The sequence below is a fragment of the Hyperoodon ampullatus genome, assembly GCF_949752795.1.
Source record: "Hyperoodon ampullatus genome assembly, chromosome: 19".
In the NCBI taxonomy this organism is placed as follows: Eukaryota; Metazoa; Chordata; class Mammalia; order Artiodactyla; family Ziphiidae; genus Hyperoodon; species Hyperoodon ampullatus.
In genome coordinates, this window is record NC_136932.1 from 29,629,966 (window position 1) to 29,643,848 (window position 13,883).

At 40.0% G+C, this 13,883-nt stretch overlaps 1 protein-coding gene across 1 annotated transcript in view; it reads right to left on the reverse strand.

The window, feature by feature from the left end:
- Positions 1 to 8,303: 8,303 nt before the first annotated feature.
- The window catches only part of LOC307067920 (RAD52 motif-containing protein 1-like), a gene marked incomplete at both ends in the record, with an annotated part of 31,073 nt that continues 25,493 nt past the window's right edge, over positions 8,304 to 13,883 (reverse strand). Inside the window, 5 exons of the mRNA XM_079725542.1 lie at positions 8,304 to 8,405; positions 9,860 to 9,945; positions 11,596 to 11,694; positions 12,651 to 12,819; positions 13,196 to 13,318. Coding sequence (XP_079581668.1) covers positions 8,304 to 8,405; positions 9,860 to 9,945; positions 11,596 to 11,694; positions 12,651 to 12,819; positions 13,196 to 13,318 — 579 coding nt within the window. The remainder of the gene's footprint in view (positions 8,406 to 9,859; positions 9,946 to 11,595; positions 11,695 to 12,650; positions 12,820 to 13,195; positions 13,319 to 13,883) is intronic.

Sequence of the window (13,883 nt, forward strand, 5' to 3'; positions counted from 1 at the left end):
TCTTCAACTGTTGGCAAAGGATTACGATTGAGAATTCTGGAAAATGGAATGGAATTAAAATTATCTGCATTTTCAATTACTTCCATGAAAGTTTATGTTCATTTTTTTGGTATGGAACTTGAAGGTTAAAAAAATCCTTTTTTGTCTTTACCTATAAATCACCCTTAGAATGTGTAAAACACTCTTTAACTGGGAACTACCCAGGTCTCTAGATGATAAAGTGGAGAAGAGAAACAAACAAACAAACAATAAAATAGAAAAAAAGTGGCTAGCAAAGAAAAAATATGCCAAAGTACTTTTCACGTTAAAAATCCTCGAAGTGACTATGCTGGTAGGAAGCCCTTGCTCTGTAAAAAAGTACTATTTCTAGTGTCCTCCATAATTCAAGGTGTTTTTCTTTCATCTCTACAAATTTTGAAAAATTTCATGATTTAAACTACCCAGCTAAAGACAAAAATAAGGCTAATTCCTTGGTTCTGGAGCCAAAGAAGAGATAAATCCAAGAGGAACTGGTGAAAGCCATACTCGCATCACATAGTCCCATGTGTATTCTTTTGCCATAGCCTTTGTTACTGTGTATGTAATCAACTCTTTACTTGTCACTCTCCTAGATTGTCAGAAACTTGAGAGCAGGGACCACACTTTATTGTCATTATTATTCCTGTGCCTGACATAGTGCCTAATATTTACTAGGCATTTAATAAATGTTTGCTGAATAAATAAATAACATTTTGTTTATATATCAATAAAATAAACAAATTAATTTTGGGGAACAAAATTTTATTCCAAAATGTTGGAATAGATTTTCTTCATAGTTCTTTCTTTCTTTCTTTTTTTTCCACTTAGTTCTTTAAAACAAATAAGGGGGAAAAAAACCCCGAAAAGAAACAGGAAGAAAGAAAAGAATATCTGACTTTAGGTTAACTCTACTCAAGAATTATTAGTGTACTTTTGCAGAATATTATAAAGATAATTATCAAAACTAATATCTTTTGGGTTGCCATGCATATGTGATCAGCATTTAACATTTCATCCTCACAGTAACCTTATGTGATATATATATTACACAATTGTACAAATGAGGAAACTGAGGCACAGAGAAGTTACATAACTTGTCTTAATTCATCAAGCTCGTAAGAAGCAGAGCTGGAATTTGAACTCAGTTCTGACTCTAAAGCCTGTGTTTAACGTGAATGAAAAAAATGTTTTTTTTTTAAAAAACATCTGTTACTTTAACCTTAATTTTGACAGCACTATATATAGAAATACCTTTTCAAACTTCATCTACCCATCTGGGAAAGCCTCTATGAGAATTATATTTTCTCTTTTTATTTATTTATATATTTCTCTTTTTATTTATTTTTTCCTTAATCATTTCTCATGATAAATATTTAATTAGCCTATGGCCATTGAGACTTTATAGATTTTTTTTAAAAATTGCAGGAAAATCAGTAAAAATGATGGAGGAAGGACATCTGAAAATTCATCCCTGCATAGAAGCAACAATAACAACAACAAAACTGGCAAAAATGGTCAGAATCAACTTCTTCTGAACTCTGGAAATTTAACCAACATGCTGGCAGTAAATGGGGGAGCAATTTATTCAAGGAAAACAAATTAATTTCTGTAAGAACAATGAGATCTGTGTTGCTTTAACTTGCCCTTGACCTTTGGTCTCCATGCCAGTGGTAGCCTTGAAAAACAGCCCACATCCCTGGTACTAGAACGAGCAGCATGGACTGGGAGGTCCTTCAAAGCCTCGTTCCCAAAGAACTGTCATTGTTTTACATGTCTGGTGGTCCCCTGGAAGACCTCACTTGAAAGGCTTGCCTTTGACCTGACTGAGGGCTGTCTAGTGAGAAAAGCCTCTGCTCAGGTGGCATTTCTGGAAAACATTTTCAAGCAAATATTTTAACATGGCGGTGGCATGAGGCAAGGGATAACAGTTTGGGGCAAAAAACAACCCAACCGCAAAGCTTTAAAAGAAAAGCTGAGGAATGAGATGTCCACAGAGACTTTGAAATATTCCAATGTATTCCTGGGAAACTGGAAGACCACAAGACATATTCCTGGGCATCTAGGAGAATAACTGTTAGCATTAATAAATGAGTTCAGCAAGGTTGTAGGATATAAGATCAATATTATTTCTACACACCAGCAATGAGTAATCGAAAAATGAAATTAAGAAAACAATTCCATGTGTAACAGCATCAAAACAAATATAATACTTAGGGGAATATTTTACCAAGGAAGTGCAAGATTCACACTGAAAAGTACAAAAGTGTTGAAAGAAATTGAAGAAAATCTAAATAAGTATAAAGACATCCTGGATTCATGGACTGGAAGATAATCTTATTAAAATTTCACTACTTCCCAAATCGACCTATGGTTCCATTGCAATTCCTATCAAAATCCCAGCTGACTTCTTTCCAGAAATTGCCAAGCTAATTCTAAAATTCATATGGCAATTCAAGGAAACAGAATAACCAAAAGAATGTTGGTAAAGAACAAAGTGGGAGGACTCACACATCCTGGTTTCCAAACTCAGTTCAAAGCTACTGCAATCACAGTGTGGTCCTGGAATAAGAACAGACATGTAAATCAATGGAACAGAATTGACAATATAGAAATAAACCCTCATATTTATGGTCTATTGATTTTCAACAAGGGTGCCAAAACAATTCAATGTGGAAAGAACAGTCTTTTCAAATGATGCTGGGACAACTGTACATCCACACACAAAATAATGAAGCTTCACACCGTATATGAAAATTAACTCCAAATGGATCAAATATCCAAATGTAAGAGGTAAGCCTATAAAACTCTTAGAAGAAAACACAGGAGTAAATCTTTATGACCTTGCTTTAGACAACAGTTTCTTAGATATGATACCAGAAGCACAAACAACCAAAGGAAAAATAGATGAATTGGATTTTATAAAAACTAAAAAGTTTGTGCTTCAAAGGACACTATCAAGAAAGTGAATAAACATATAGAATGGGAGAAAATACTACAGGTGGGAAGAATAAGATGCAGTTGGGAGAAGAAAAGCATAATAGTTGCTAGGTGTGACAATCTCAAAATTTTGAACTATTACAAATAAAACAGCCACCCTGAATCACCCCAAAGGGCAGCCCCGAGTTATTTTTGCTTTTAGTGTTTATGCCTTTCTAAATCTGAGAAGCTGCCAGGATTCTAGTACATAGCAAAAAGTGAGGACAACACCCTGAAGTGTGTAAGCTTTTGTGTGTACATAGCTATGTAAAGGAAACCAATGCTAGCTGACTGGGGGAGCATTAGGGCGGCTCTGCGACCGCAGCTCAATTTGCCTTCATAGTGTGGCCACACCTCCCGCACTGATATTCTCAACAATGGGGTAAATAATTCAATAGGGATAAGGCTTTGATTTTCCTCTTATTCTCTCTTCGTGCTTATGTTCTTGGTACAATATTGATGTACCACGGACAAGCCAGCATGTGAATGTGCTCTGTCTGGTTAAGTTATATAGCCTTTCTACATTGTAGAGTCTTCAGTTTCTAAAATCATGGAGCTTGTATTGTTAGATCCAATGAAGTGACTAAAAGAATTTTTAAAAATAAGCCATCAGTCTTGACCTGCATAGGTGAATGAAGGGGAAACACTTTACAGTCAGAAAATAAAAGCATACTTAACATTTAGGATTATCAACCACTGCCGGTTTTCCATAGTATATTTCATTCCTGATTTTATCTGAAAGAGATATGATTACTACCACCATTCAAAAAGTGGTAATTTATTAATTAATAAGCTCCTGGCTCATCTTTGAGGTAGATTTCGGATTTAAAATAGACTACCACACTGCTACTTCACCTGATATTTCTCAATAACACAGACGCTTCATTCAAGAAACCTACTGACTTATAATTACCTGACACCCGATGATGAATCAAGGTTTTGTGGGGCCTGAACCTCATCTACTTTGGGAAATCCTATCTAATAAAAACATGCAAAGTTATAAATAGAAAAATCGCTAGGACCCCTCTCAAGACCTTGGAAGGGACCTATGCAAGTGAGGAGCCCTGAAGCCTAAGGTTCATTGAATTCATGATAAATCCACCTCAGCTGGGGCCCTTTTCCAAACTTATTTAATGCAAGCAACGTATAAACACCCCAGTAATATGTCATTATAGGGAGTAAAATGATTTAACTCGAGGGTGGCATCTTCCCTTGGTGGCTTGCCGTTGGTAAGAGATACAATAAAGTTTATATCTCACCATGGCAAATGTATCCTGAAGCAAATTAGCTTTGTCTATTAGAAAGACTTAGTCCAAAACAAAGACTTACTATACTGTGACAATCTTTTGAAAGTAACTGTGAATGAGTTTTCGGAGTACAGTACTAATTTATTTACAACACCAGATAGTTCTGATTCTTTCACTACCTTTTTCTGTCACTTAAGAGGAGCACAAATTCCAAAGGAACAAGTTGGTGCCTCTTCCATTACAAATCTTTTCTAACCTACCACCCATTTTCTACTTCATCACCCCCCTCCCTCACCTTGTTACCCTGCTGCATAGATGCTAGAATGGCTCTCATATATGTTTTCCCATCAACATCCATATCTCTCCTTCCAGTATGAAAGCTTCTTGGGGACAAAGTCCGTGCCCTACGCGTGTTTGTATCCCCAGCACTTAGTACAGTGCTGACAGACAGTGGGCATGGCACTCAGTGAATGTTTTGGAATGAATTCATTAATTTTTAAACTGTGATGTCTTTATTTATTTATTTATTTATTTCCACAGTATATTTTCCTGTGTTGCCTACATAAGTAGAGTGAAACTCTGATTCTTATAAGGAACTCTTGGTGTTATAGGATGTTTAGGAAAGGTGGTGAGTTTAAGACGCTGTACTGACGCTACTAAAACCTCCTGGTGAAGGGACCTCACGAGCCTGCTCTCCGGTGTGCTCACAAAAGAAAAACCAACCCTTGGTGCTCTCTCCCCAAGGTAGGCGTCAGCAAACTAACAAGGGAAAGGAAGGAGGCCGCTAAAGATAGGCATCTGCAGGAATTGTTAATCCAGCTCCAGACACAGCCTCAATGCCTTCATTAACCCAAAATGTGTGAACTGTGTGAAACTGGATTTCTGAACCACAAGACAGGTAAGAGAGTCTTTTCCAAAGCCAGGTGTAGAAGAGCTCTTTACCTTGAGTCTAAAATCGCCTTCGGGACATTGAACGTACCCACTATCATTTCCTTGTGTCATGAAAAATCAGAGAAGTTTTGAGCTGAAGGGGTGTAAAACCCACACTTCTTATTGAAGAGTAGTCAGCAAAGAAAATATATTGAATTAGGCCACAGCAAAGTATTTTCTTTATATTTTTCACACTACAGCTGAACACAACGTCTTTTTCCATACCTCAAAGGTTCCTATTGGCCACAGATAATTCACTTCAGCAATATATGCTTTTTTGAAACATAATGTTCTGGGTGGCTGGGGAGAGCCCTGTGGTGGGTGTTCAGGAATTCTTTCTGCTTTACCATTTAAAAGAGCTAATGATGGTTGGGGAAGCACCCACACTTTTGCTCCCTGAAGCATACCCTGCTAAACTTAGTTCTCTGCAGCTCTGTGTTGCATACATTTTAAGCAGTTAGGAACTTTGCACATGAAAAGGAATCAAAGTGAAATTCAAAAGTGGAACTTCCTGGACCATTCGCATATTGGAGAGGCATCAGTGGGATTCCATGACAATGCTAATCTGAGTGTTTTTGTTTGGTGCCTTTAATTGACCGTGCCAAAGATCAGTACTATGGAAAGCAGAGCCTTTCATATATATGAGTTAAACAAGTCTCTTGGACTCTTTGTACCTTAGTTTCCTCATTTGAAAAAAAAATAAATGGCTCTCAAGACATACTTTCCAGAATTCATACTGGGCTTACTTACACCCAGCTAACCAATAACTGCATGATTGTTATCACACACAGTTGTTTACATGTATTCATCTTCTATTTCACTTACAACTTGTGTAAAAACTGCATTCCATGCCAGGCCTGAAACGTTCCACAGCTCAGTTCTGTGAGTAAATTGCAACCAAGATCTCTACAAAACAAGACACGAGCAAAAGAATTAGAAAAAGAGATATTCTTTCAGAACATTTATCCTTTGGCAATAATTCTTATTTATATATGATGAAACATAACATCACTACTCCCTCCATACACTAAAGAAATCTCACTGTGGGAGATATTATGATTTATACTTTCATGATTGTATATGTGGTGAATTAGATACAAAATACTAAATGCTCATTAAATACTTGTGTTAAGTGATCTTTATTTCTCTAGCTGGGCAGCACCATTGACATTTTGGGCTGGATAATTCATTGCTGTGGGAGGCTCTCCTGTACACTGTTGGATGTTTAGTAGCATCTCTGGTCTCTGTCCACTAGATGCCAGTAGCATATACAGTTCTGACAAGCAAAACTGTCTCCAGACACTACCAAATGTCACCTGTGTGCAAAATCACCCTGGTTGAGAACCACTGCTCTTGATACTGGGTGATGTTGGATGCTCAGCATGATCCTGCTCTGTGCTGGAACTGTCACCTCGGGATACAACGGAGACTGAGCTACAACTTCCCTAATGAGCTCTGGAGGCTGAGATGGGGTCTTCTGCTGGACTGGAGAAGGTTCAACCTCTTTAGTGACCTGTGCATTTATGGGAAGTGCCAGAGCCAGAGATTTAACAGTGACATTGTACAAGTGTGACTGCTGAGCTTCATTTACCCCATGATGAACACATGGTCAAACTACAACCTCCTTAAGTGTCTCCAAAGGCCGGGCGAGGGCCTCCTGAGGACTTGAAGTTTCTAGTTCCTCAGGGGCCTCTGAAGGCTGAGATGGAGCCTCCTGCGGAAGTGGAGGTGGTTCTACCACTTCAGTGGGCTCTGCATGCTGAGCCTGGGCCTCTGCCTGGGGTGAAAAAGATTCAATGTCCTCAGGGGTCTGTGGATGCTGAGCAGGGCCCTCCTGCTGGGTAAAGATTCAGCTTCCTCAGGGGGCTCTGGAGCTTCATCTGGGCTCCCCAGAAAATCCCTAGGTATACTCCCCTCAGGATAAAAGGCATCCATACTGGGATGTAAATAATCACCCTGCAACTATTGTTCTAGACCCTGAGTGTTTTTTTTCAAATTGGCCTATAGTTCCAACAACAACTTTGGCAAGCCGTCGATGCTGAACTAGATCTTTCTTCAGGTTTCGGGGTGAAACAATAAAGCTCATTGGTTTTGAGCTCTTACTACCCAGAGGTGGAACAAGTATTTCAAATGATTAGTGACCTTAAGCCTGATCTAGACCTATGTGTTTAGCCTTACTTTTGTGTCGAGGAGGCAGAAGCAAGGGCTGATTCTGATCCCACTCTAGCACTGGAACCGCCTCTGGGAGCTTTTAATGTTGGATTTGCTCGTTATTCAGATACTGATGTGGAACAGCAAACTGATCTGGCCCTGTAGGGAGCTCTCCAACGGAATCCGTGTCCGGGTATGGAGCCTCAGTCTCAGTCAACTCCTGATGAGGTGGGGCCAACATCTGGACTGGAGACGAGGACGTCAAATAATTAAAGCCCCTGACTTTTGCCAGGGGTGTAAGGGCATGGGGCAATTTGGGAGGGCTGTCTCAGGCGTATGAAGACCAAGTCTCGGTCAGCCGCGGTGGGTATGGGGTCACCTGGTCGGGGCCCAGGGCCCACTCCAGAGGCTGAACTGCCTGGACTAGAAGCCACAGTCATTGCCATGTGAGGGGGAGCTGTGGGGCGCAGCAGCGACACAGAGGCACAGCCAGGACATAACATGTGGCGGCTCCCAGGCACAGCGACCCAGGCCAGCGAGAAGCCAGAGCCACATCCTCCTTCAGAGCCGAACTGAACCGTTATGCCACCGCTGCAACGCGAGGGCTCACCGTTAGCAACTGTTAACAACCACGTGTCCCTCCCCCACCTAACGTCCCACCCGTTTTCTATGACATCTGTAGTTACTCCACCTTTATTAGGCTCCTGCGGAGATCCAATGCACGCCACCAGAGTGAGCCTTTTTCCCAGAGTCCCCAGGGCACAAGCCACCCTTCCCCTTGCAAAGGTGACAATTACCTCCTGCTGGGCCCCCGTCCCAACCCCGCCCTGCCCTCCCAGGCCCCAAACAATGAGGCGGGATTTGGGCTGCAGACCCCAGTGGCCGCAAACTCCAGCAGCCCAGGGGTGGAGGGGGGTTGGGAAGGATGCAGAGCTTCCCGAGGAAACCACAGGATGTGGCATTCTGGGAAATTCAAAAGTGCTAGTCCAGTTCTGGCAATCTGAACTCTTCCTCCTCGAAGCTGAAGTCTGAGAGACATTCTTCCTCCCTTTGGCTACAGGCCTGACAAGAAAAGTAGCTGACCTGCAAAATGAGCACCAGTCACGGTGGCGGGAGGGGAACACACCTTACAATTATTCTAAAATGTTGCCATTTCCTCCAAACTCTCAGTATTCACGTCTCATTATTAATTCACCACTCTGTCACCAGAGGTTACCACTGAATCAGTGATGACTCCAGAACTTCTGTAGGAGGGGTTTGGGGCAGGTGAGCAATTCATTCTGGGAAAGAGGGTCTAAAACCAAGTGAATGGCCCTTTATATTAGCATGGGAAAACTTCCCCCATCCCACCTTGTCTCAACAGAACTTTAATCTAGAAAAAACTACTGTGTCACTTTTCAGAGGTCTATCCTGTGTGCAGACATGGAGAAGACACTTAGAATGTTAAAGTCAGCATGTTAAGTAGTTTTCTTCAAATACTGTAACTAGCACCCAGTTTACTTTCTTCACAGTCCTTTTCATAATCTATTTAATTTTAGTCCTTTTTAATTGTCTGGTACACCTGTAACACCTAAACTCCAAGAGAGAAGGAGCTTCATCTTATTTCCAGTGCCTAGCACATAATGGTTTCTCAATGGAACTGATTCCAAGATTGGCCTCATGTAGGAATGGATCTGTTGTTATAATCAGTTTTCCGAAATCTTTAATATCAATACGGAGTCCTTTCCTCTCACATTTCACAGGAAGCTGGACTTCTTAATGTCCAAACATGGATATGTTTGAAGTTTCCTTGACTGATTTCAATTGAATTAAAATAATTATTTTGTACAGGAAAAACTTTCAGAATTTTTACATTTTTCAGAACATAACCACCTTTTCTTTCTCTACTTTCTTCCCTTCAAAACAAACTTTGCAACGTTGGGGTGAGTTAAATAATCAGAAAACTAGCCCCAAAATAAGCTCTCAATGACATGAAACACATTTTTGGCTCCTTTTTAATAAAAATCCTATATAGAATACATTAATGTTTTCTTTTAGAAATTACGTTGACAACTTAATCCCTAATTCGAGGCATCCATATAATTGGTTTACAGAAAGGTTCTTCGGCAAAATATTTAACACAAGATATATATGAGATGCTGAGATCTGGGTAATGTACCTTACTTGAAAGGCATGAATAGTTTTAAAACACTGTAGCATAATCACGCTTAAGGCCATAGTTACTTTGTTCCCAAATCCCTGCAATTCTATTTGAGGGGAGTTCTAAAGGGCCTGTGTCTTCTCCTGTGTCCACAACTGTAGACGTACACTGATGGCCCTCAATCCTGCTCTCCAAACTTCAAATAACGGGCCAGAGGCAAGGCTCGGGACTTGGAAAAGTCCTAGAAATTCCCTGCCTCAAAAGCAGTTTCAGAGTTTCACATTTTCCTAAGGAAGACAGAGCTGAGTAGACATGCCAAAGTCTTCCAAATCCTGCTGCTTGTTTTGAATTATGGCTACACTGGCTGTGTACCCCTTGAGTTTGTATCTCCACATACTTGAATTAAATCCTGTAGTTCCTCTTTGGTTCTAGCATCTGTGACCTCTTCAGAGAGTCTATATGCCACGGCTGTTTTACCAATTTCTGAAATAAAGTTAACAAGGATCAATTCAGAAGTTTTCTTGTTCTAAAACTTCCTGTATACAATGGTAGCACCCAATAATTAGACATTCTTTTGATTTCTAAAAGCAGAAAATAAGAGCATTTTCCTAGAAGTTCCCTCATCTGACACTCCAGTTTTTATCATAATTATTTGTGAAAAACTAGATAAGAAGTATCAACTTTGGTTCAAAAACCTTTATGATCTTAGAAATAAGAACTAAGGAATAATGACATAGAAATTAAAAGCTGTGGAAACAAAAATGTTCAATCACAATACAATGAAATAGGAAGGCATTAGGTGGGGGTCAAAATGAGTTCAAACGTGGAGAGATACCACTGGACTATAATAGATACTTCATATTAGAAGCAAGGCAAGTGCCTACTCCTTGGGACCAAAATTCTACCAGATACAATGAACAAAGCTTTGGAGACAGAGACAGAGAGAGACAGCATTTGAACACTCTACTGGCAGAAACTGGCCCATGTACCTTTTGGACAATACAGCTTTCCTCAAGGCAAGCTAGAGCCACCAGGCTTTTTGGTCTAAGGAGTTTGGAGTACATATAAGGAATACCTTGGCATATTAGGGACAAACAACCCAGACATTTAGTTTGGTTCTTAAAGGTTGTTACCCAGAGTTGACAGCTGATGGAGATTCTGCCTGATGACCAGGGAAGTCAAACTTCACTGGAAGGACTGCCCAGGCTGGAAGGCCAAGACCAATCCAGGGTCAACTCTTACAAGCAAATAAGGTCTCTGACAACTTAGCTCGGATTTTCTCTAAGCCTGAAGGGCTGTGAAGCAGGGGAGCAATTCTGTTCCGGGAATCTACTGATCATAAAGTTTCCTTTGGGCACAGCCTGTGACATTCTCACCCCTGTATAACTCGATAGGGAACACAATCAAAGCTATTCAGTAGCATGACCACTTTCAAGGCTCACAAAAACGTAGCCAATTATTATATAAGAATCATGTTCACCCAATATATCAGAAATGAAAACTGAAATTAAACCGATTTCAAAAACATAATCTAATAAACTCTTCAACAAGAAAAAAACGATAATAATCATAGTCAATATATTTTCTCTGCTTACTATGTTTCAGGCATAGTTCTAAGCTTTTTACATTCATCATCTCATTTACTCTTACAATATCCTCCATTAGGTGATAAGCTGTATTACTAATCCTATTTGCAGATAAAGAAATTGCAGCTTAGAGATATTAGATACCTTCAAATGTCTCTGGCTAGAAAAACCTAAAATTGCAACAACAGCAACAACAACAAAATCTAAGAGACAAAGTTAGGACTCAAACACAGGTGTCCAAGGCTTATAATCACTACACTATTCTGTAAGATAAGCAAGCAATTGGGGAAGAACTGGATCAAACACTTTCTGTATGAACTGTGGCAAGTCACTCTACATCTAAACACTGGGGACAATAATATTTGCTGTCATTTTTCTCATAAATGCCACAAAGAACAAATTTAAGACTGCTGCTGTGAAAGCATCTGGTGAATGAAAGAATATGTAATGTTTTAGATAACCATTATTTTCATCCAATTAACTTTTCAAGTAACTTTATTTGCTCACTGAAACTGAAGTACTTCAAGGATAATCAAAAAGGTCTTACCTAAAGCCACAATCAGCAGTTTCTGGAATGCATCTGTCATAGCCTTCTGAAGAGCAAGCTTCTGGGTTACCTTCCTTTCCATAGGGAATGATAATGACCCTAAATCCAACCAAAACAGATGAATTTAAAATGCCTGTCTGAATAACTGATTTCTAGGTTATGTGTGTAAAACTAAAAATGCATCTGTGATTCTTAGATCATTATCTTAGTGATTAAGGACAGGCACAACACTGAGGTACGGGTGAATGTCTCTGTTGTAGGTATACCCTGGCATGGCACATTTTTACTGCTCAGATCTATTCTGGAAGTTCCTAAAATACTCGATGGGAAATGCAAACCAAGTACGTGGCACAAATCTCATACTACTCACAGATTTCAAATGGACAAGCTGAGGCTGCACTGCTACAGACCCTGCTCTCCTGTGCATAAAGGGCCGGATTCATACAGTGAGATAGATTTGGTGGTAGTGCAGATGATCTGGCCTCTCCTCAACCATCACCCACTCAGGTGGATGGTGGAGCCTCCTCCACTCCATTCGCTAACAGCTCTGCCTGAGTTAAAACCCTAAGCCCAAGTGCCATGGATTCTAGGAAAAACCTCAGTATCAATCGGAATCCCCTTTCTAGGGATCTACATTAACTTTTCCTGCTCAGGCCCTTCCGTAGGAGTCAAAGGACTGAATGTTTACACAAGAGTTTATTTCAGTCTTTAGACAATGATTTTGTTGGGATAACTGAAGGCCAGAAGACATCTGTATTTGAAGGAATATTTTAGCACATAACAAATTATTAACAACAACAACAACAAAAACTAACTAATTTTCCCTCCTCCTAAGTTTCTTGGCAGGCGGTCAGTTCTAAAATTCTAAAGTTTAAGGTGCTGTCAGGTATTGCCTAAGATAAAAACCTATATTGTCAGGCAGAAAAAATCTGCCTAGGGCTTTAGTGGCTTAGAAAAGTGATGATGTATCTGAAAAGGTGAGTTTCAGAAAGAAAGGAAAAAAGAGAAATCCCACTCCCTCACCTCCCCACACACAAACATACTGGAAAACAGACCTTCCTCCAACTTATGCAAAGGTTCCTCAGCCATGACAACTCCGGGACTCCTGCACTCATGGGAGGGCAACACCACCTCGAAAGCACAGAAGAACTTCAGGCTTTGCTTCTGAATTGGTGTCACAATATCTTCATTTTCCCTTTCTTCAAGGTTAGAAAGATCCTGAAGCTGTTAGGATTATGAATTAAATGCTAGACTTCAAAATATCCTGTTGTTAGAAATAAAAACGAAACTCCAGCAATCCCAGGTAATAGTTTAGGTATGCAATAGCTTCAAAATCAAGTTGAGACTTGCAAATGAATGACTAGATATGGACAACTATTTTTTATTATATACCATACAAATACTGGAGAAAATTATGGACAGCGCCATCCAAGTCATTGAGATTATCACTAATTCTAGGTGGCAGGCCAATGCTCACGTACTTCCATGTGGAAGGCTCTCACATCTCCTCCCCATAGCCCTGTTCTATTCTTCTCTCTAAAGTCTAGGAGTTCAATGTTGAAAGGAGTCTGGTTAGTCAAAGAAAATCTACAGAGTTTACCTTGATGTTCCTTTCTGACCACCCATTGAAACCAAAGTAGTGATTTGCCAATTCTTGGCATCTGGAGCTGTTTAGGGCCAGCGTATTATGTTGAACCGCCTTATGTCTGGTGCCAAGATGAACCTAAAGACATAAAAGTCCTAAAAATATAACAATCCTGCATAGAGACTTGTTTTGGATATACCTGAGATTTATCAACACCAATTTCATAGAGTGGTTGTGAAGATTAAGTAGGACATTTTAAGCAATGAGCTCACAGTCAGCCCTAAATAAATGTTATTTATTATTTTTAAGTCAGTACTTTTCTGCATCATTTCCAGGGCCCCTGATTAACCGGAAGGTTCCCTGACCTCTGGTGGTGAAAGTGATGATCAAAACAACCAAGGAAGCCCAGCAGAAGCCTATTATGGGGCTGGGGGTAAGCAAAGGAAGTGAACTGTTTTACTCGTCTCATCCTGTAGCTCCTGCTTGAGAATATGACCTGAAGAGGAGGTAAGATGGACCTGCCACTGAATCAGGACCTTAATCTGTAGCACCCCCTCCCCAAGTTACTAACCCCTGTTAGAAGAGGGAATACCTATATCTCTATAAATGTAAATAAAGCAACCAAAAGAATTAGGGGTTCATCTGCATTAACAAGCTTCTTTGAGAGTGCAAATATTTCCAGTCTTAACTCTCTAAATAACTT